This window comes from Nestor notabilis, unplaced genomic scaffold, assembly GCF_000696875.1.
Source record: "Nestor notabilis isolate BGI_N333 unplaced genomic scaffold, ASM69687v1 scaffold11270, whole genome shotgun sequence".
NCBI lineage: Eukaryota > Metazoa > Chordata > Aves > Psittaciformes > Psittacidae > Nestor > Nestor notabilis.
Window position 1 is genome coordinate 32,615 of NW_009909741.1, and position 24,262 is coordinate 56,876.

A 24,262-nucleotide genomic window follows, 5' to 3' on the forward strand; every position below is an offset into this window, starting at 1 on the left:
AGGAATTTATGACTCCTTTTTTGCTCTGTTTGGCTTTTCAGTCTGTGGTGAACTCCAGGCCAGCTAGACTGATTGAACTTGGGTATCTGCACTACCCTGCAGTTAGAACTGCCTACAATACAAACACTCTTATTGGACCACTGGTCTTGTACACCATCATGCCTAGGTATATCTGCACCTCTCAAACTTACAAAAGGATGAATCACCAACGGAAAGCTTCCAGAGGCTTCAGCATTTGTATAGAATGGAAAAACAAGTATTGCAAAAAAGCAGCCTCATACAAATGTTTATGTCTAATCATGTTTGCAGACCTGGATGCTAATATGAGAGTAGAAGAGTTACAAAGGATGGGATCAGAACGTTAATTGGGTATTACAGCACTCAAAACACATGAACTGTTTTGGATGAAAGACTTGAAAAGCTACTATGATGAAAAAAGAACCAAGGGCTACAACTTTTTCAAAGGGCAAGCATATTTGCTCCCTGCAACCTATTTCATCTCACCAGTTACTTGAAGAACAACTTTATACCTTTTGATAAACCTGAAGTTCTTTCTTCCTGCTCTGTAGACTGGCTTTCAGTTCATCAGCTATGCCCCAATCAGAAATGCAGTAAGCTAGGATTTCCAAACAGGCATCAAGGGGCCATTTGTCCAGACAGCGCAGGGCCAACCTACTTCTCAGTGTTGCATTTTTTACTGGGAACAAGTATTGCCAACCATCCTTATCTGTGGAGGAAACAAAGCACTAGTTTGAAACTCAGTTTCTGTAATTTGGCAAATAAAAAAAATCCTCATCCTCAGTGGATCACATCACCAAAAGAAACAGTACGGTGCTGAAAAATCTATGCAAGACTCATTCCAAGCATCAGATTCTCAGGAAGTAACCCAAGTTAGCATAGACATTTACCATCCCTACACTCCAAAAGGCACCTGCTTTCACAGGATACATCATCCATGTATGAGAATGACAGCGCCGTAAGAGATGCTCCATTAACAGTACTACGACTAATGTCTACTCATGGATTCAGCGCTCCACATAAAAATACCACCACAGATGCATTCCCGTTCTCTTGTACTAAATTGGTCAGGATTTGCACATTTGCAAAACTGAAACTACAGCATCAGAGAAAGCAAATTTAGAATTAAGGAAGGGAAGGGATCTGCTTCCGTCTTTGGACCACTACTTTAGTTTCACCTCTTGATCCAGGCTGCATACTTCACTTAAAAACAAAAACAAAACAAAAACAAAAAAAAAAAAAAAAAGAAGAGAAAAAAGCCTGACTTAATCCTTTTTTACCTTCAGCAGTTGCACAGCTCAGCACAGCATCCTTCACATTGACCAGCTCCTCCATGTCCTGACTGTACAGATCTAAGACCTTCAGAGCTCTGTCCCAATTCTTAGCAGCAAGAGCTTGTTGAAAGACTCCCATTAATACCTTAACAGCTGTGGTGGAATGCAATCCTAGGAGAACCAGAGATATGTATGTCTTGCCAGAGAAGACAGTAGCCAAACTGCTACCTTCCTCTTGCCGATTCTGAAGTGGCTCAAACATAGTAAGAAGAAATTGTTCCAATATTGGAAACTCCTTCAACAATGTCTCACACTCCCTGGAAATCTGCTCCAAACCTAAAGGCACCTCCCGTTTGCCCCGAAATTCCATCCAAGATAAACTTGATTTGGGAATTTTCTGTATATTAGATGCACTCAGACATGCCACTGTGGCCATCAGCTTTGACTGAGACTTTAGGAAGTCTAGGGAGGAGGCAGTGAGTGTATGCTGGCTCAACTCATTTACAGGAGATGAGGCCTGCGTGGAGATATCCTCAGAGGTCACTGCAGAATTGAGAATAGGTATTTCAACATCTGGCAGGCAGTGGCAGGCACACTGGTGTGCTAAGTTGTTGATGTTTGTCAGAACAGACTTCACCTGGCTGTTTTGCCTTGCATTGCACAATGACAGTGGTTCACAGCAACAGTTAACAATAACTTGCTGCACATTCAAGTTCAACTCTTTTTCAGCCAAGAGAGAGGAAACCCTGCAGGATTGAAAACAGAAACAGCTTACCCAGAACGCATAAAAGGTACTTTACAATTACATATTTTCATAGGTCTGCCAAATGCTTTGTGAAGACAAGCCCCCTAATATTCTTCACAGGGACATACTGGGGGAGAGTACATATCCTATGTTTACTCAGTATAAAAAAAACGTATACAGCACAACACTGGTAATTCAGAGCTTAGGCTGCCATTCCTTCAATGAAAAGGAACTTACTCCTCAAACATTCACTTTTACCTAAATGTAGCATACTAAAGTTCACAATTAGTGCTCATCTTTTTAAGAGCTGCTTTGTCAAATCAGACACTTTCCATGCCAGCCTAATTTAGTAATCTGTGATGGAAATACCTTAGATCATCCAGTTTACTTACTGACTAGGGCAAGGGCCATGCCTTGCTGCATTCGTAAGAAGCCCTACTGGTCTATTACATCTTATTACATTGCTAAGTTGTAAGTCCACTGCTCTGAACCATCACACATTCAATTAAAAAAATCCACATGAATGCACTCACTCTTCACAATAGACAGCAACTGTTAAAAATACAGAGCCATAATTTTCACTATTAAAAATCTTCACATTGATAGAGAAGCCACTGACTAGGCTCCTCCCTACACCCCAACCCTTGCAGTATTAAGTGATTGGCTGGTGGGACACAGCTGGCTGTACTACCTGTGCTAAGCAGCCAGAGAAGAATTTAATCCTGGCTGAGGTCTTAAGTCACCAACACCAAAACAACCTAGAGAAGTATATAATCTTAAAAGTACCAACCTGTCAGGATGAACCTGTTTCTCAAACACAAGCTGAGAGACCAGCTGAGCTGGACTCTGCTGTAACAGTATGAAAGGGTTCCCCACTTTCACTTCTGCAGATGTATCTTAAAGAGAAACCAGAACATTTATTATAATACAAACATATTAGCGGAATATACTAAACAAGTCTTATTTTATGAACACAAATTTTAAGAGCCTGAGTCTGAAACCTCTTTGACTAAATTCATAGATGTCCACATTCACACCAGTGGTAAAATCCTGAGTAGACTTCAAGGCATTTGTAATTATGATAGGCCTCTCAAACTTGGCACCACTACGCCACATTTACTACACCTAATACCAAAACAGGTACAGTGGAGACTCTTTGGCCTTTAAGAGATCTAGGTTCACAGTTTAGCCAACACTGTTTCAAACTTTAACCAAAATGTGAATTTGTGGTGAGACATATAAAATATGCAATACTGGTTTCTAAGGAGTCTCTGGATGCAGATTAGTGAGTCCATGCTCTGTCAAGTCAAAGTGACAAAAGGGAAAGGGAACTCATAGATATACAGCTACTCCTACAAAAGGAGTGAAACCCCAGCCAGTATTGCTGAAAAGCCTCTGTATTCACTACTGAGTTATGACAAGTAGCTCTGAACAGATTCTCATAAGGTTACTTTTCCCCTTTATCTTATTTTTTCCTTTATCATCTTTGATATAAAGCGAGTTCCCCAAAACTCACTCTGCCCTTAAATACTGTGCTTTTTTTTTTTTTTGCTGTGGCAGTCAGCCAATGAGGACTGAATCATGTCCATACAGAAGTTACAGTTGTTATGGTAGTGACCTTGAGCTGAACCAGCATGTCTGAAAACAGATCTTTGCCCTTTTCTTGTGGGAAGATAGTCTCTGAAATCAGTACTGTGGTATTTTACACTAGAGCAGCTGAATTAATGTCAAATTTAAAACCCAGACAAGTGGTTTTTCTCCTAGCAGATCGTATTTTCTGTTCTCCTGATAGCTTTATGTACCAATTGTGCCTTTCTTTCCATGGACCACCATCATCTGCTAATTATCTGAAAAAAAATCTGCCTAGTTACCTCTGCATAGCCTTCTACACATTCTCTTCTTATCCCTGTGGAGCAGGAGGGCACCAGTTGCCTCTAACTGAGCTGAAAAGTGCACAGCATGCTAATCCACTGGATGCAGGAGTCAATCTTGCCTTACAGACTAGTGATCAGAATTTTTGGAGGTCAAGAGTTTGTTTTGTCTAACTGAAACACAGAATCTGAGGCAGTAGTTAGCATTTATGTTCTTATTTTCCTACTGCCATCAGCTATTTTTATCTCAGCTGTGAGTGGCCTATGTGTTAAGAAATGAAATTAAAAAAGCAGCGCAATAATCAGCAAAATGAAAAGATGTGACTATGCACACATAGTAGACATGTATGGCAAGGAACCACTTTTGTACTTTCCAGAATGAGGCCAGACTACACAGTCTGGGTATCTTCACCTAGGCTCAGACCTTCTGGCAGAAATCCCTTACCTAGCTCTGTATTCAGGCTTTGTAATACAACAGCAGCCAGTCTCGTGATGTAGTCAAAGAAAGCCTTCACAAAGTTTGTCTGAGTGTTGCTCTCTGGCGTCATTTGGACATGTTGGTCAAGAGTTCGCAGCAGGAGCTGTGACTGATTCCAAACGAGGTGCTTCTCCAGCTCTGCAGGTTTGAGAGAGGCCTGCTCCACCAAGTTGCTAAGCAGGCTGCCTTTAGAGTCTGGTTTAAGAGAACAGACACACATCTAAGATTCAAGTAAGTATTAAATGTCAAAAAGGATGAGTAGGAAGAAAATAAAAGAAAAAGGCAACAGTAAGGATACACCAAATTTTCTGTAAGGTGTCAGGCTAAAATATGCTGTAAGAATTCCTTGTTAGGACTGAAGAAAAATAGGACAAACAATAACCTCAGCTCTACTCATGAATATTTTCCTTTCATCTCTGTCAAGTTCACAATTTCAGCTCTGAAAACAAGTGCTCAGAATATAAGAATTACAAATAAAATTTACACTTTGCATTTACAATTTGAAAAAAAAATATTTATGCATTTGTCAAAGAGCATTACAACTAGATTTAGAGTTGCTTGGACAGGAAAAAAAAAAAGCTTAGATCCATTTGTCAGTCTTCACAATCACACAAGTAACTCACCCACAGAACGTTCAACATGTGTCAGTGCTTTTAGGATTTGATCCAGATTTTGTGATAAAACAATTTCAGTAGTAATACTTTCTTCAGTCAAGGCAGGGTAGCAAGCTTGCAGAAGGTTTACAATACTGCATCGAAAATGACTCCCTATTTTCTCATCTGAGACCTCTACAAAGAGGGAGAAAGAAACAGCAACTATAACAAAGACAGAAATATTTTTGCACAGAAAAAGCCCCACAGAACCAACACTGGTTAACAATACAATTAGCTTGCCAAATTCAAAGTGTTTCCTTTTATTCAGAATTGAGCTTGGATCTTGTCCCCCCACTTCTTTTTTGCTCTAAATACTAACCTAAAAACCGGAAAGTTCAAATTTCCATTGCAACAGAGGACAAGAACCGGATTTAAGCACATTTCAACAGAGTATCTTAACAGAAAAGCATACTACCTGGCTTGGATTGTCCTTGAGATGTGCAGGAATAGTTGAGAATTTTACTTATTTGCTGGAGAACTGCTGGGAAACCCTTTACACCTTCAGAGCACAGTGAAACAAAGTCAGGATGGTGGCCTGGAAAAGTCATTGTGCAAAAGGGGACAAAATAAAAGTCAGGAGTGGAAAAAGGAGAAACTAACATAAAAAGTACAACATGAGAGTTAGTTAAGACTCAGGTGTTAGCACAAACAACACGCGACAGATAGGCACTTTCTGCTCCCAGGCCCAAGTTAAGAAACACAAAAATCAAAAGCCTACCCCGAGTTTCAAGGCTGTTGTACAGTCTTCTTTCTGCTGTTTCCAAAAGCTGTTTGCATGTCTTCCAAAGACGGCACTGAGTACAAGCCAGGTCAAATGCTGCCATTGCTGAAGGACTGAGGTCTTCCAGCACTTCCCACAGAGGATCAGTATGCTCCAGCTGGATATTTTTGATCCAGAAATTTTCTTGGAGAGTAGGGGCAAGACTTCCAGAAGTTGCAAGCAATTTATCAGTAACATCCGAGATCGAATAAAATACCATACCTACATGCATCAGTAAAACACACAATCACTGACTAAATATGCTGTGTGTCTCAGATCCTGACATAGATGATTATTCTCTTAATCCTTTCGGGAAACAATTAGATAGGTGACCTGCATCACAGACCAATTACTGCAGAATGGATAAAACTAACCGGGCATCAAAAGCAAATTTCAGCATTCATAGTCTTCATTTAACTCAAAGAACCACTACTTACTCTTCTGAACAATTGCTGCACTTATTATGACAGTATTCAAATTACTTTTGAATTCCTATTTTCTATTCCTATTTGCTACCTCTCCCTCACCTTTTATGATAAAAAACTCAAACCCCCCAGTCCTTACCAGCTGCTGCTGCATTCCCAATAGCTTGCAGTGTCGAACGGCCACTGCCAGATTTCCTGATGCCTCCAGTGCCATCTGATGCTTGATTCTCAATATTGTGCTCCACTCTTGCCATTTCTTGTACCGCCTCTTGGTAGCGCTCCATGAAGACCAATTCACCGTAGCAAGGTGAAGTATCCAGATTAAACATCAAAGCCACCTTTCAAAAATAGCAATAGATGTAATTACAAAGCATGTCAACAGAACTTTTGAAAGGTCAAAGAACTTTTGGGGTTTTTAGAAGAGATGAAAGAATAAAATAAAACAGATACTTCAACTGAAAAAAAGCCCCCCCAGACACAGAAGGCTGAAATGGTTGGGTTTTTTCTAGACGGTTTTAAATGCCTGAAAAATCAGGACCTTAGAGAAAATTTTCAACTATTTTTATAAAGCTCAGCTATTATTTGTTGCAGGGCTAGAGCTGAATTAATCTTTGTAAACCACACCTTGCAGAATAACCCTTTATCAAGTTGGGCCTCCAAAGTAAACTACTTTAAGCAAATTCTTATTCAGCAAGGAATTAAGCTAGAAATTTAAACACAGAGTAGGTAAGCACATCTGTGCAAGTTCCTATTATCAAGCCAACAACAGAACACAAACCAAGCTTGAATTCATCATCAGTGATACTGAAATTCAAAGTAATGAAACAAACCAAAATGCCTCTTTTGGCCCTGTAAGCAGAGATTAAGTGGCATGCTTGACATCAAACAGAACTAATGAGTTGAGCAGTGACCTGCTGCTAATGTAATGCTTAAATGATACTAATTGCTCTGATATCACTATCAAACTCAGCCAGGTCACTGCTTTTTGCAGAGGATCAAATCACTGGTGGACCTCAACGTATTTTTTTCAGAGCATAAGCCCAAAAGCCCCTTAGAGAAAGGTATGCAGAGCTGTGAGAGAGCAAAGAACTATGAGCCTCCGGACTGTCAGCTTCAAGTCTTTCTGCCTGTTTTCAGTACCATGAATTCAGCCTCAAAACATACCTCCTTAAAATAAATGTAATCACCACTTTGGCTCTGCTTTGGGTAAGGAATACATTTGCATGTTCCTGCCGAGCTTATAAGTGGCAGTGTCATGGGTTTTATTCATTGACTGAAGTAAGAAGTACTTAGATTCTGCTTCCTCATGAGTCTTCATATGATCTTCATTCAGCTGAAACACTAAGCTTGGCAAGCTCTCAAACATTTTCATGCCTTGAGAACCCAGGCTTAGAGAAAACATTTTTATATAACAAGGAATAAAACCACCCCAGCATTCTTGGGATCTTGGTTTGGGATATCTCTGATCTTCCACTTGACTTCTGAAGTGACCCTTTCACTTGGAATGCAGATGCTTCAGCCCTATGCTTCCCAATACAGAAGTAGCAGGAATTTCACCTGCTATCACGACCACAAATATCAATAGCAAATTACATTTTTAATTGCACAAAATACATGCAACTCCTTTACCTGATGGGCTTCTACGAAATTTCCTCTCAAAACACAAGACACTAACAGTGATTCTGGTGGGGAAAGCATCATAGGAATGAGGGGGTTTTGCTGCTGTCGTCTCACCCTGCTTTCCAAATCACTCAAGCCAGACACATTACTGGTGCTTCCCTCTGCAAGACAACAGAATTAATCAGTATACTATTATGGAAAAAAACATTTCACTAGATAACAGCCAAATATCAGATAGTTATATATTTAACACAAAGATACAGGAGCAAAGTTCAAGGAAGTATTAGGGTAGAGGTCAACATAAATATCTTGTTATAAATTCTTGCAATATTTCACTACTTGGTTAGAACTTTCAGTTTGCACCTCATCCAAATATAACACTGTTTAGCAGCTACATAATGTGCACGCAATGCTAGGGCACTGGTTCAATAGGGATGAAGGGAGAAGTCTTAACTATTGGACTTGTTAAATCAGTTTAACATGCCTAAGAATGTTTTAGGTTATATGACTAACAGTCTGTTAGCTTTTGTGACTGTTGCATCTCAGTGTTTTGCATAGTTTCCTGAAAGCCAAAAATATCAAGAAAAATCTAATTTTCTTATTCCAGAAGACATATATTAATCTAATTAGAAAAAAAGTCAGCCCATAAATGGGAGCTCTGAGAAGTGAAGAGTTCTAATCCTGTTCTACATGAGCAGTAATTCACGTTAACTGATCAAGCAAATACTTCATCATGCACACTGACAAGACAAACAAATACTACTTTTGTGGCTTAATACCTGAAGTACTGGTGCTTAGCTCACTACTTGTACTTTCTAATGATGGGCTGGAAGTTCCCTCTTTCCCATCTAAAACAGAAACAAATAAAACCCAATATATTAAATGCACTCTTCCTAGACAAGGTGATTAAAACTTACTGCGAATAACAGGCCAGGCAACCATAAGAGATCTTCAAGAGTGTCTCACAATGAGCCATCACTGATGTCTATGACAAACACAAAACCTCCTGATTTGAAGAAAATGTTAGGCAAGAAACTATGTTAGGGTGGCCCATCAGCGACTCATGTGAGATGCTTTAAAGCTTCTTAGTTTGTAACATCCCACTCCAAAACCAGAGGTACCTTTTAAAGGCTAAGTAGAAAAAGGGTGAGGAACCCATCATTCTCCTAAGGCTGTCAATTTAAGCCACAGATTCCTGTAGATTCACATCCTAGATACTATTGTGATAGGGATGAAAATCCCTATCCAATGACCAAACAGTCATTGGATATAATGGAGAAAGGGAAGAATTGGTAGCTGCAAAGTTCTCCCCTGCCCCAAATCAGACTATGTATGAAAGAAGTTATTTTCTAACCTGAATTTAAAATTAATTATCTTTTAGTTGTGCAGGTGAACTTTAGGAAAACAACCTCAATCCAAGTGGAACTTGACTAAGACATTTCAAATCAGCTAGAAAACTAAAGAAAATAAACTTAGTTCTCTACGCCTAGTCCATTAAATCTAATTGCATTCAGCTATGAGCTCAGCAAAATTACGCACATTTCAGAGATGTTTTCTCCCAGTTACTTTTTCAACCCACCTGCCTTATACCTTTGAGATCTACTTCGTTTCTTAAAGCTGGAACACCTGGTTAAAGAGCAGTATCTCCTGGAACTTGCAAGCTGATGTTCTGTGAAGCATTTAAGCAAAAACATTACCAAGTAGCTGGAAAGGACATCAACAGTTACATGTCTAAATTAAAGAATCTATCAGCACATTTACATAGGTAGAACTATGATGGCAAATTTCCAAAGGAAACACAGCTAATCTCAGCTAAGAGCTCTTTTGCAATGAAGTTGAAACTATTGCCTTGAAGTAATTTTGATGCAATTTGTCTTTCACATCCACATCCAATGTTGCTTGGAATGTACTATACCTTCTACACATCCCTGATAAAAACTAAGGGTTTTTTTCCAACCTAAATGATTCCATGATTCTAACAATACAGAAAAGTAGGTACATAAACAGCTAGAAACAGGGTAAAAAGAATAAGAATTAAAATAGTAAAAGAGAGTTTGATTTGTCATTAAGGTTTTGCTGAAATTACTGAGTTTTTCAATATATGGTAGTATGAACCCTGACTCGGTCAACAGTTCTGGAAGCAAGCAACTAAGGGGGGGTGTCAGCCCTTGAAACAAAAAAATCCAAGAGATATGCAATGTTAATAAAAGCCACCTTTCCCTGAAAGATGTTCACCAAATAATTGTCATAATTTGTCAGCAGTCAGATGTACAGAAGCCAAATGTCAGACTCAAAAGTACAGAATCCCACAGAAAGCTGCTGCCTGTCCAAGAGAAATACTGAGGGCTGCCTACTCAAACAGAAGTCCCAGCACATCCCCTCCTTTACAGGGGAAGACTTGAGAAACAGTTGAATATGAGTTTGGAAACCTGGAACATTTAAGGTCCATACTGCCCACAGTCTTTCCTGGGACACAGACTTTGCATGGTCCAAGATACAAAATAAGCCACACTATGACACAAGCAGAAATCTGATAGTAGCAGGGCTGACAATATGGAAGAAGGTGGGAAATAGGCTCCTGAGTGTGTTGTTATAGCTACTCCTGAGGAGTCGTCTGCACCCCAATATAATCCAACTTCCTCTTCCTAACATGCTTCCAGAGTAGGCTAAATCAACACTTCATGAATGAAATGAGTCTATCTGGCTTGCATTGTATCACACACACCACCATGTCCCTTTATAACATTGCACTGTCAATACAACTTGTAACAAAAGAACAGGAGAAAGACAAACTGAAGCAGTGTGTCCACAAAGGGGAAGCAGAAAAGAAAACCCAAACTCTCTGATTAGAATAGAGATTACTCCTACTGGGGAATGGTGCAAGAATGAGGTGATCTTTAACTAGATCACCCTCCTAGTATCTGCCAAAATGTGCTCAGGGAATTTCATCCAGACTACTGCCTGGGCAGCTGCCTGGTTTCAGCTGGGACACAGTTAATTTTCTTCCTGGTCACTAGTACAGAGTGAGCAGCTGTGTGGTACTTAGTTGCCATCTGGGGTTAAATCAGGACACAAAACAGCGTGGATGTATCAGGAAGCGCTAAATACGAAGCTTACCTGCACTTCTGTTACTCATCACCACCTTGTATCGCCAGTGAGCTTCAGAAAGATATTTGGAAAACTGTAACACGCGACTTCCAAAACTATCTCTGTTTGCAGAAAGATTCAGGCACTCTACAAGCTCCAGGTCTTCACGAAGTACATTACTAGAGTCCCATGGGAGAGAACTCTGAATTTCTTCCAGATGGTTGAGAAGCAACGTGAGGAAAGCATCCATGGCCACATCATCCGCTAAAAATCCAGTTACACCACTTGTGAAGTGTTTCAGATCCAGGTAGTTCAGCCTAGAGGTTTCACAGCTTTGGCCACCTAACGTCAAGTCATGAAGATCTTGGAGGTCCATGTGAACTGTCTGAGCAGCCAGAACTTGCCTCTCTGATTTCTTTTCAGCCTCTATTAGGCGCTGTGGACTTTCTGAGGTGGAAGAATGCCGACTAACATTGCCTTCTACACTCACAGTAGTACTCTTTTTCTCAAGATCATCATCTTCTGCATAGTCCTCAGGTAAAAGAGTCTCAGTGTGAAGGTCGCTGTAGGAAACAAAAAGCAAGGAGAAGATGTTCTCCAAAACCTCCAGGCGCAGAGGAGCAGGAATGCTCCTTAAGAACTGCTGACACTTTGCAAGGTACTGGGGAAATACTGAAGAGCAATCTGTAAAATCAAAGACAAAAATAAGGAACATTTACAACATTTTTCAGGAGTTCCTTCCTCCAACCTCTGCCCTTTAAGAAAATCCTAGAAGAGAGAACTCTCCCCATGGCTCAGAGCCAATCATTGCTCCACAGATCAATGGCCAGCATCTTACATTATAAAATGTAGTGTGTTTCCTCTCTATCAGTAATGCCAATTATCAACTTGTGCAGTGATGTGCGAACTCAGATTACACCAATTTTAGTGATTAAATCTGGTTTACCTCTGGGAAATCATAAGCTCTTACAAAAGCATCCCTGCTACTACCATCCTATATCTAATATCACCTTCTTTTTGCACTGTATTTCTGATAAAATTACATTAAATGTTTTGGAACAAGGCATGGAGCTTATTCATAGAATCATAGAATAGTTAGGGTTGGAAAGGACCCTAAGATCATCTAGTTTCAACACCCCTGCCACAAGCAGGGACACCTCCTACTAGACAATACTGCTCAAGGCTCTCTCCAACCTGTCCCTGCACTCCAGGGTTGGAGCATTCACAACTTCCTTGGGCAACCTATTCCAGTGCCTCACCACCCTCACTGTGAAGAACTTCTTCCTTATATCTAATCTAAACTTCCCCTGTTTAAGTTTAAACCCATTACCCCTTGTCCTACCACTACAGTCCCTAACAAAGAGTCCCTCCTCAGCATCCTTGTAGGCCCCCCTTCAGACACTGGAAGGCTGCTATGAGGTCTCCATGCAGCCTTCTCTTCTCCAGGCTGAACAACCCCAACTTTCTCAGCCTATCCTCATACAGGAGGTGCTCCAGTCCTCTTATCATCCTCATAGCCCTCCTCTGGACTTGCTCCAGCAGCTCCATGTCCTTCTTATGTTGAGGACACCAGAACTGTACACAATACTTCAAGTATTCATATCTATTATCATTAAAAGTAACAACACCTCAAAGAAATGACACTATACTTGTTTGCAAAGCATTCATACCCACTGAATAAAAACACCGTACGTACGCAGGATGCAATACTATCCCAGTAAGAATTCAGAGTTCAGCAAATGGAAAAGCACAAGCTACTGAACCTGAGATAAGTGATGAATCACCTGCTGGTTCTCCAGAAGTTTCATCCTCAGGGATATCACCAAGATGGCTGCGTACACAATCTTTGCACTTGGAATGCTTATGTGAATTCACACAGAGAGCATAAACAGCATACTTCATGGCACAAAATGCTCGAAAGAGTGCCAGATTGCGCTGCTGACTCAGGGTGCTAGGGAATGTTGCCACTGCATAGGGAAATAAAGGTGGTGAGAGGGTAGAAAACAAGTTAGTTTTCTCCTGCAGTTCCCACGCAGCAGTATTTATCCTTTAGACTTTAGAAGTCTTTCCTCCCCTATGGCACCTCCGCCTCCCTCTCTCTCACCCTTACCTCACAACATTTGATACAAAACAAAACACAACAGATATGCACAGAAACTCCAGGTCTGGATCCCTTTCTGAAAGGGAAATTTTCTGTGAATTTGGGTTACAGGAGCTGGAGATGGCACAGAACAATCAAATCCTGCTCACGATGAGTCTCATTAGAGGTATGTATTAAGCTACACTGATGTATTCACAATACAAGGACAGATCCTGTCTCTTTCCAGCATCTTAGAATTTTGTGTTCTATCACATAGTAGATAAGTAGGGAAGATAGTGCAGACTGGCTTACTGACCACAGTGAGCACAGAGTACCACCTCTACAGACTTTTACTAATAAATACTCGCAGTTGATTCTATGCACAATGGCTGGCCATTGATTAAACAAAAAGTACAGCCCCACAGTTTCCCTCACACACTTATGATAAAGGCAACTTAGAGAAGCACTAGACCCCCTCCTTTCCCCTTTTGCTTTTTTTTGTTTCCTGAGGAAAGAAGGTGTCACATGCCAGGGACATGATCCCTTCTTAGTACAACAAAACATCAGAGCTGCAAATTACATACAAGTCATGTGATCATCACCTTCACTCAGGAAGGCAATATAGAGTCATATATTCTGTTATGCTGAGTTTAGATGAATTATCCAACTACTGTACAAAGGTTAAAAACCCTCAACAAACAAGCAAACCAAGCCAAACCAACAAAACCCCAATGTTAAATTAGGTTGTTTGAATCCACTATCCTATATTCTTATGCAAGGGGAAGATTGTCCCTCTGCCTACTGTCATGCAAGGGAAGCATCAGCCAAGGTTTTTTTAAACCAAACACTGGTTTGATGTACTGATAATGTCCTCACACAAACTCTGGGACTGAACAGTATTACCTAGAAAGTCTTTCAGCATTGTCCTCCAGAAGGCGTGGGCATGATTTCAAAGAAAAGCACCAGCTTGAACTGTTCTAAAAACTACAGAGCAGCCAAGACAAAAGCCCTGAGAGCACAAACAATTTGAAACCAATTATTCCCTTTCACTGCAATTCTAAACAAAGACAGTGGTGGAAACTATTGTGTAGACAGCACAGAACTGAAGAAACATCCAAGTATGAATCTTTTGCAGAACCCACGTGGCCACAGAAATGCCATAATTCACCAACAGCCCTACACTAATACATACCACCCAAAAAGCTCTCAATACCAGTGTCTTAAGAGGACTTCAGGTATGTGAAGCCAGAGATAAAATAAATACAGTCCTCTTAAAGCTAGCTGGAGACACTTCAAGATACACATAGGTAATCAAATGCAAGTATAACACACTTTTGCCTCCCATGTGGAAAGACTTGGATGCAGTGAGTCTGTGCCAGTACCCACGTCTAAAGCAACCATTTTCCCTTCACTAGTAATGAAGAAATATCCTTCAGCTACAAGCACTCTTTTTTCCTATGCCAGATATATTAGTTCCTTATTCTTGAATTCTATCCATCATGAAGAAATTTCTGCCCATCATTTCTTTTGTTAGTGTGGGTGATCAAAGCTAATGTTACACACTGATCTGAAGGATGCCTGAACATAACTGTTTACAATACCACTACTTCAGTTTCACTACTGTAGCCAACAAATATGTGAGAGAGAAGGGGAAGTAGGTGGGGTGAATGTAGAAAAAGGTCTGTTAACACTACAAAGTCAGACAAATCAAAATGTCATGATTCCTCTCCTTCCCTTAAGATTCAAAATAGATTATTTTAAAGGAGATTCTATTAATCTGTGTTTATAGAATTATCTGAATTTTACAATAATCACTAGACTGAAAAGAAAGGGAGGACTTGTCTTCCATTAACTAGTTCTGTAAATTAAAGTGATCTGAAAATAGAAAAGAAACCACAGATAGAGTTCTTTCGCTATAGTCATGCAGCTCCCAGAAGATATGATGGGATTGCCTCTTCCTGTTTTTGAAAGGTTTTGACAGAATATAAGCAGAAAAGAATTAAAATGCAAGAACTAATTTAAAAAACCCAACATCAGCAACTACAAAACTACAGAAAGCAGGACAGTGAAATCAGAGATCTATATAGAGTATCAATTATTATGTCTTTTAAGCCTATTCAAGACAACTGCCACGATAATGTTAACAACAAAAATTGTAAACTAGGACTGGAAGCCAACATATTAACAACATGATACTGGAGGGAGAAAAAACTGCTTTCCACTAAGCAACCTGGAAAATCTGTGCAAGATCCATCACTGAGAGCTTTCCACACAGCTCAGGTTGAAATTACCTATATACAAATCCCCATCCATAGAAAGAATAAGGCACAAAAAATTGCAGCTTCTTAGGTTCTAACACATACAGGAAGACTGAGTTTCTGTATCGTTATTAAGAGGCTCTATCAGAAGAGTGTTAAAATAGCAGCTGTACCTGGACATCAGCTGCAATCAAAAGAGTGTAGAAAGGGGTCATTTCTAAGTGAACTAACATGTTTAGTAAACTCAGGTATTCTAGGCACCAAACTGGAACACAGGAAGATAAGTGAAGTGAGGCAACAAGGATGTAAACACAGCCTGTAGGTAAGACTTACTGACTTTAATATGAAAGTAGATTTGGTAAAGCTTAGTATTATATTAGTAATAGTATAATACTGGTTATAGTATAAGATATTGTCAATTTCATTTGGTTTCACCCTTTGATTTTAAAATAAGGGCACAGATAGCTAAGGGTATTATACAGTATATAAGTTACAATGAGTAGCACGTATTATAAGCATGTGCAAAAATCTTGTTACCACTTTGAATAAACTCTTTCAGACATCTGTCCTTGTGAGATTAAAGAGATCTCACAATTCCTTCTTGGGAGACAATTTACTTCACAAAAGGATTCTAAAATGATTTCCACATGCTTTCTAGTATTCTTCTATGAAACAGCTGATAAGCGGTATCATCCTTATTTACAGAAGTAGGACAAAAGAACAGATTCCTCCTGGTGTAAACAGTGAGCAGCACATACTTGATGGATCATGTGTTTTCTGTGTTCTCCTGACCCTACACATTTACCCTGCATCTGGTGGTCTCTAGCCGGAACTTTTTGAAGCAGCTCAATAACATCGTCTTCATTCAGTGCCAGAAGATTAGAGAGATGATGAAGAGAGTACACTGCAGTGTGGCAATCCAGACTGTGCAAGTGTTGCAAAAGAACCTTCCTTGGGATAGTAATACTGCAAGAGAGAACAAACGAAAAAGTGGCATAAACAGATTTAGATCTCTCAGACATGTTTAAAAACGTTATCTCCCACTCTAATTCTGATTCAACCAAACTACTGCAATTAAAAGAAAAACCAATAGTATTGCCCATGAAGTAATTTCAAGAGCATGTGATACAGAGTCATGAGGAGATGATCAACCAAGATTCACAGAAAAGAACATATTCTCTAGTTGCGTACATAAATTGACTAATAGGCAGATTTGGCAAGACAGTTTGGAAAAAGTCCTACCTGTTTTGCTGTATGCACCATTCAAGAACTTCCACCTGGGCCCACAGCCCATCACAGAAGTCTTTCAGTACCAAATCATTGCACAGATCCTACAAGAAAAGACAAATAAAAGAACTCCTTTACAACAAATCTCCTTTACAGCAGAACCAACCTGTATGGCATACGGGATGTTCATAAGACTTCTTTATCCAGATGGTAACTTTCAAGTACAGAAAACTGCTGGTTTTATTACAAAGCCAGCAAGGAAGGGCTATTCTGAAGAAGCATCAAGATCAGTCAGCCTCCATGTGACACGAATACAGACCATGGAAAGGTAACTACAGCCCTTTTCAAGGTTAGCTTTCAAAATGCAAATTAACACTTCTTAGTAACAGTGTAAGACACTAACCTCAAAAACTAATCAGGTACTAAACCAGATAATATGCTGGGTAGCAGACAGTTATTCTCCTTTACCATGTGCTTTTCTACTACGGACACTTGCCTGTTAAATCAGATCCAAGACTTCAACTTTGCAAAGGCTATTGAATAGATCTTTAGTCTATTACCAATAAATGGTAACTCCCTTAAGGCAATCCCAGCCTAGATCTGCCCCAATGACCCAGCAGCACAAGGCTCCCTCTCTCCCCACCTCTGTTCTCTATGCCACTTGCCTGCAGGCAGACATCATTGGAGTTAGAATTCTCTCTGTTCTTCAAAGATGAAAACTCCACCCAAACAAGGCCAATCTTGCAGTCATAGCTCTTGACATTTATCATTTAATTTTGAGAATGCATATGGGAAATTCAGCTACCCTGCTACTCAACTCAGGTTAATTGTGACCAGAGTTAGTCACTCACTATCCAGGGATGATTCACTGGATGAAATGTCCCTCAGCTCTTTTCAAAACCAATCAACAACCATTGTTGTCTTTCTCATGTTAACAGCAAAGGCTGAAAAGCTTAGGCAAGATAAACTTTCAGAATCTTCTAGGCAATCATAATCCCTTCACAGCTGAGGAGTAAGAAGAAAGGCAAGTGTCCAATAACGTTACCTACACTCAACTGTAACACCTTAGCTTTTTTAATTCCGTTTGGACAAAGATTAATATTCTCACTGGAAACCCCCTTGTTCTAATTATTTTTGTATTTGCAAGCAAATTGCATTATCTGGACTCAGACTTGCATACTGCTACTTGCTTTCTGCTGATTTACCCGTGTTTTGTGAAGAGTCCACAGCAATGCTTTTGCAGATTCCACGCTTTGACAATGTGTCCATCCTAGCAATACCAAGAGGCGACTAAGGGGGTTGAATTCTCTCCTCAATAAGCTGTTCAGGCCTGAGTAGTCTTCTCTCTTCAGCAAAGTTAATGCAGTCACCTACAAACCAAAATGAAGTAGAATTTATCTTTCCAAAATGCAGAGACTGATAATGCCTGCCAGGTTATGTAAGCCAGTAGCCATCTCCATATTATTTCACTTCACTAAAAAAAATGCAGTTCCACATCTGGAATGTCCCTAAACTTGTATTTTCCAAGCCACCAGGTTACTCTTCAGTAAAACTGTCACGAGGCAAAAAACCTCATTTCAAATGCTTACTACAGAGCCAACTCACACTCCCTCACTACATTCTCTTTACATTCTTTATATTGGTCATGTCTCTGTCAAGGGCATTATGTAATAAACTTGAACAAGCATGTTGCTTACAAGTGGAAATACATTCAGCCCTAAAAACTTGCACTTTAACAGCAACCACCTACCTGTATTGTTTCTTCTATGAAAATACATTCAAATAAATTATTTCATACCTGAGTATTTTTCACCAGGTTTTCAAGCTCTTTAAAACATAAATTTCACCACGCAAACTAGTCTCACTGCCCCAAGTTTACCAGAATCAGAAAAGCAAAGCAACGAGTTCAAGGTCATGGGGTAAATCAAGTGGCATATCAAATAAATTACAAGCAGAACACAAGCATCTCTCAAAGCCTGAAGATCTAATCTTCAGTCTGCATGTAAATAAGCTTTTCTAAAAATCTTACTGAATGTTTTGAGCTCATCACACAGATAAAACAGGGGAGTTATCACCAGTTAACCTCCTTGTTCCTCTAAGTTATGACCCCTAGTAAATACTATTTGAATACAAAATGTTTCTGTGCACCACCAAGACAGGTTCATTAGCCTCCACTGAGTTTCCTGCTTAATGATTTTATGGCCATACCAGAATCTGTTCCAGAAAGTGCTTGCTGCTGCTCAAGCAGTAGAAATAGGCTGTCTTCCAAGAAGTCTCTTTGGGATCTGAGAACAAACTCATCATGGCTCGCTCTGTATCCAGCTGCTCAGATGAACCTAAAAACCATCACAACAACATTTCCTTCTAGTACAGAGGGAGGCCTTTGAAAGAAGCATAATTGCTGTTAAATTAAACTGAGAAACACTCAACATTTCCTCCAATGTTAACCAACTGTTACATGTTAACAGTTAAGACTCTCAGATATTATTACTGAGCCAAGTAGAGAAATTTCATAGAAACTAAACAAGTCAGGTAGGAAAACAGGAAACTGTACGAACAGTCATTACCATAGCAAGAGCCTGTTCAGCATACAGGTGGTTTGCATCAGTTCAGGTCATTTCTTTCTCTAGTTGTATGCTTCTTATTTGTTGTATGAACTGTCACTTGTGCTCTGAGACACTATGCTGCTATGCAGGGCCTCAGACTTGTCCAGCACAGGAATTTCTCGGATCTGTGCAAAGTGAGAACCGATCTACTCCCAGTGAGTGTGAAGGAGGTATCCATACCTCCATTTCTCTTCCCTCATGTGGAAGTACTAATGGTAGTTATTATCAGAAATGCCAGTCTCCCACACCAGCCTGAACTTCCTTTCAGCAATGCCTGAATGAAGAGAGGAAAGAGGACACAAACCCCACCAATTTACACCTCATTGTAGAGGGCAGGCATTCTAGCTTTTCCCTCCTTGCATGCTCACCTGCCACTTTCCTGACAAGAGCATGGGCACCACCTGCCATTCAGCTTCAACTGAGATCCTCAAGTAAATACACCAGACACAGGGAGCTAGACAGAAGCTGTGAAGTTATAGATGATATGAAAACAGCAGCTGGGCTCTGGCAAGTGAGCAGGTAATCAAACTGCATCTTCTTTACAGCTGTGCTATTGGGCCACTCCATACCTCCTTACACTTCTAGAAGTTTTGTTTTCCAGTATTAACGGGTTTGAACATTTGGGGATTACTGAGGTAACTGAACTGTTATTGGCCTGCAGTAGAACATCCTCCAAGACAGATGACCTCAAGCTGGAGGTGAACCAATAAAAACTTTATATAGAGAGAGTCAATTTTTTAGTTACAAGCAACATCTTAAGCAGGAGAAATGCTGAGCAAATTAAGATAAAGGACAACAAAGGGTGGTAAAGGAAATCCTCACAAAAGAAGGCTTAAGCAAGAACACTGCCTGACTTCTTCACAACTTGCCTGTTTAATGTTTCAAAGGCTTTGTTAAGCAGAAATTAAAACAAAGCAAGAAGATGAACAAACCTTTTTCCATTGATTTTGACACCAAAAATTTTTCTCTTGTTCTTTCTATGAGAACACTGCTATACAGGCTTAACAGGCCATGGCTCTGTTTCCTCAGCATACAGCTTAGTAGCTTCTCCTCCCTCAGCGGGCTTCCCTCAGCCCAGCATACATCCAAGAGCTCCATGAAAAGGTGTCGTGTCTCATCTGCCTGTTGCTCCACATCAAAAGTCACTATGCTAAGAGCAGCATAAATTGTATCTACTAGTTCTCTTTGATCTAATTCTGCTGACATTTCAGAACTGCACTGGAGCCTCTGCAGAGATTTCAAGGAGTCATGAAGAAATTCGACAAAGACGTTTTGCAGTGAGTAATATTGCTGGAGGGAGGAGCTGTGTGTGCCTCCTTCCTCCTGAAAGAACTCCAGCAGGGCTTTTGCCCTCTGGGGAGCCCTCAGCAAAAGCTTCCGGAGAGCTGAAACAACATCCAAACTGAATCTGTGAGAACAGTCATCTCTTCTTCTCCCATCTGTGATGTGCTTGTTCTGGGTGTACTCAAATGCTTCAAACAGTTCCTGGTAGGGAAACAATAAAAGAGTAAGCTTTTCAGACTCCATGAAAAATATTAAATTATTTAAAAAAATAGGAGAAAGTTGAAAGCGAGAAGATAAACCAATTTGGAAACATCATATAACCGAGGAAAGCCACCTTATCCAATATGCCTGAATACATAACAAAATATAAAGAATCTTATATTATACAACTACATTATATGGGCCATGTGCTCATAAGCAAGTCACCTTGGCTCACAAGCAGCTCCTATGGGATGGCTGAAGCACTACCTTATTCTACCTCTTAGCAATGTACTGATGTGACTGTATCTTCATAAGTCAGTAAGAGCACAATTGATTAGTGTCCAGTCTTTCCTTTTCAATCCTACTTTTCCAGATTCATACCATCTATCTACTTACTGCATCACCTTCAACAATGCTAATTTTTCAAACTTGGTTAAAACAGATTCAGAAGCAATCTCATAGACTTCTTTCTTAAGCAACAATCATTCTTCTTGCTAACAGAAGCAAATCTACAATTCCAGAGCTAGGAAGGGGAAAACAAACAACCAAAAAAACCCCAATTAGCTCTCCCAGCAAGGGGTGAGAAGGTGAGGGACAACCCAGTTGAACAGCACCTAAATAGCAGTTGTGGCACTTCTAGAACTAGGTAAGTGCTGGTTTTGGCTGGAACAGACAACTTCAGGAATATGGATGGGAGATGTGATTAGTGTACACAAAAATTACCATATTAGCAGTAGAAGACAAGTCCACAACATCCTTTTCTTTATTTGTTGGACCAAAACATAGCTCTACCTACTAATATGCCTCTGACACTAATTGTGACAAAGAGATTGCTGAATCTCTTATTTCTGTGCAAAACTACAGACAATGGTGGAATCTTTCCTGACCTTAGAGGTTAGATGGTAATGCACATAGCCTTCGGTAGTCATTAATAGACTTCAAGTAGATTTATTTTAACCAACTGTCAAGTTTACCTTGCTTGTTTTCAGCCTGTAATTGTTAATTCTGTATTCTTAAGAGAAATATTGAACACTTTTCCCTTCTTTTGAGAGTTAAAACCTGTAAGACTAGAAGCAACATCTGAGGACATTCCACATACCATGTCACATCTAATTCTGTTGTAACCGATGCCAAATTAGGACAGTTCTGCAGTTAGTAATTCTCTTGATTTTCTGCTCTATACTTGCTTTTGATACTAATCCATCTTTGTGTATTTCCATATATTTCTCAAATAAATCAGTCTGCGTATATTAATAAATTACGGAAAAATGGGACCTTGACCTCAGAGTATACATCATACCAATTACCAAATGATGTCAGCACTAACACTACAGCATCCAAAAACTTCCAGAAAGAGGGGAAAGGAGTGCATAGAAGGTGAAAATTAAGATCTCAGAAGGAAGAAGAAGAAGAAAATAGACATACTTGTAAAATGTGCTTGTTGACTATGGTTCATTTTGGCTCACAGTGGGTTTTAACTTTACGATTACTAAAGGTGCCTATAGATATAAGTCTGTGGCACGTAGTTGCAGTAAGAACTGAAGTATGTTAGAAAGATCACACAGAAAAGCTTGTTCCTTGCCTGCCTACAGCCTCCTCTCTAGCCAGAGAAAGTGCTTGCAAGCACATTGGATTAGCTTCAGAAAGGGATCTGAATTACAGCCTCTTTCAGCTACCTAGAAGATTAATAACACATTAGCACTTCAAGCAGTTAAGTTAGCAGGAAGCATTAACTTTGATCCCCAAACCTGATAAAGTTGGACATTCTGCATAACTAACAAGAAGAAGTAGGGCATACTAAGTAGCTCACCTTTAGGACTTCCTCAGAGACATCTTCCTGTAGTTCTTCCAAGAACAATAAAAATTCAGTTTCTCTCTGAAGAAAAACTGGAACAGTTTTCTGAAACACCAAAAGAGAAACGAAAGACATTAGTCAATAAAACTTTTATTTATTTACATTATCATATAAACCCAATCTATTTTCATTAACATTTTGAACTATCTCTCTGCAGATACCTAATTCTCAGTTAAAAGCCATTCCACAATTACGTTCTGCTCCCACACCAGTGGATTCCATTTATCTATATATTTGCAAACAGAGACAAGTGTCACTTTGTCAGGAATTGCAATGCCATCAATTTGAGGATCTTTCCTCAGAAGGTAAAGAAAAAATTCACGTTTATGTAGAGACATGGACAAATGAACTTTAAAAAAAAAAAAAAAAAGTATGATCACACATCCCAGTGTACCAATTAAAAAAAAAACAAAACAAAAAGGAAGACAGACTAGTTTCTCCTTTAGTCATGACACACACTGCACCTGTCTGAAAACAGCAATACAAACAGCACATCCCTCACCACCTGAAAGCTTATAAAGAGCTGTCTGATGCCTGAGCTATTTAATCTTTCGTGTAAGAAAGGTGCTGTGCAAATGTAAAAGCCAATACACTCGTGCTTTCCACTTACAGAAATGCTCAATACTAAAAAGCCAGCTTCTGTTATCTAAGCAAAAAAAGAAAAATTCCATTTTTTCTCTCCAGTGTGGAGAAGGTTCACTGTTGTTTCTTGACAAGTTTGTTAAAAAGAAAAGCAATGTGCCTGTCCAGCTGCCTTGAGAACTTGATTTTGTGAAACGTGGGAAAGCCTATAGTTTCAATAAGCAACTAGGAAGGCATTTTGCCCATGGAAGTCAACTATAATTTGCACTTGGAAGTCAGCTAGATATTTCTGTACCTGATTCCTGGCAAGCCATTTTTCCAGCACAAGAAGCCAAAGCCATGCAGTTCTCCATGGGCTAGAATTCTGTTCCCATCTACAAAAGCAGTAAGGACATACACTGGATTATACAAGGTCATTTCCATCTCTAAAGTCCAGGAAAAGTCAGAGGTCATTTTGACTTTCACATTTATGCAAAGAAACCAGAATACTGGTACTACTTATATATCAACTAAATGATATCTGCTGTGGAACTAACTGCTTTAAAACTGAAAGATACCAAACACTACTGCCATAGTTCTGTGCTTCAAAACAATGACATTTATTTATGGTCTAAAGTTCAGTCTGTGTAGCCCTCTTTGCGCACTTCAGCAGATTTCTTTGAAATACAACCACTTGCCAAACACTGATACTTCCTATTCTGTCTAGTTCTACCAGAAAAAAAGAAACACAGTTTCAGGTCAAAGCAGCACAAGCGCTACTTCCCAGATTCTACCTGTCTCCCACAGTCACCACTAAACTAATTGCTCCTCCTCATTTCATGCTTGAGCCTACTGAACCAAAACAGTACCTTCCTTACCTTACTCCCATGGGACAAGCTACCAGAGCCTGAAGAATTGCTTCCACCTTCTCAGGACCATCCCCGTGCCACTGGCTCAGCTGGGGCACACAGGCCTGCGCAAGCTCCCAGTCTCCATGCCGTACACACTCGCAGAAGAACCCAAAGAGCTGCTCCAAAGACACTGCTTCTTCATTTCCGAAAGAGTGCATCTTCCCAGGACGGGCTGGTGACCTGGGGCAGGGTGACACACGCGAGAATGGGTGGGTAAGGGCGCCCTGGGGCACTAGCCCGATTTTCTCCTTCGCACTGACTGCACTCCCGGGGCAGGGACGGCCGGAGAGCCAAGGCCCGGCCTCAGGGGGATTCCTGCCACACGGGAGTGGTGAGGCGCCAACACGC

The 24,262-nt window shown here is 40.0% G+C and overlaps 1 protein-coding gene across 1 annotated transcript in view; it reads right to left on the reverse strand.

The window, feature by feature from the left end:
* ZFYVE26 (zinc finger, FYVE domain containing 26) overlaps nucleotides 1-24,072 on the reverse strand; it is a 46,187-nt gene extending 22,115 nt beyond the window's left edge. The window contains exons 1-21 of the mRNA XM_010021470.1: nucleotides 23,882-24,072; nucleotides 23,320-23,398; nucleotides 22,398-22,487; nucleotides 20,035-20,587; nucleotides 18,705-18,832; nucleotides 17,702-17,866; nucleotides 16,512-16,600; nucleotides 16,075-16,235; nucleotides 12,716-12,898; nucleotides 10,962-11,615; nucleotides 9,424-9,513; nucleotides 8,624-8,692; nucleotides 7,854-8,005; nucleotides 6,364-6,562; nucleotides 5,758-6,021; nucleotides 5,455-5,574; nucleotides 5,010-5,174; nucleotides 4,354-4,581; nucleotides 2,828-2,933; nucleotides 1,299-2,038; nucleotides 531-727 (exon numbers count right to left, since the gene is read on the reverse strand). Coding sequence (XP_010019772.1) covers nucleotides 531-727; nucleotides 1,299-2,038; nucleotides 2,828-2,933; nucleotides 4,354-4,581; nucleotides 5,010-5,174; nucleotides 5,455-5,574; nucleotides 5,758-6,021; nucleotides 6,364-6,562; nucleotides 7,854-8,005; nucleotides 8,624-8,692; nucleotides 9,424-9,513; nucleotides 10,962-11,615; nucleotides 12,716-12,898; nucleotides 16,075-16,235; nucleotides 16,512-16,600; nucleotides 17,702-17,866; nucleotides 18,705-18,832; nucleotides 20,035-20,587; nucleotides 22,398-22,487; nucleotides 23,320-23,398; nucleotides 23,882-24,072 — 4,623 coding nt within the window. The remainder of the gene's footprint in view (nucleotides 1-530; nucleotides 728-1,298; nucleotides 2,039-2,827; nucleotides 2,934-4,353; nucleotides 4,582-5,009; nucleotides 5,175-5,454; nucleotides 5,575-5,757; nucleotides 6,022-6,363; nucleotides 6,563-7,853; nucleotides 8,006-8,623; nucleotides 8,693-9,423; nucleotides 9,514-10,961; nucleotides 11,616-12,715; nucleotides 12,899-16,074; nucleotides 16,236-16,511; nucleotides 16,601-17,701; nucleotides 17,867-18,704; nucleotides 18,833-20,034; nucleotides 20,588-22,397; nucleotides 22,488-23,319; nucleotides 23,399-23,881) is intronic.
* Between the last annotated feature and the right edge of the window lie 190 nt (nucleotides 24,073-24,262).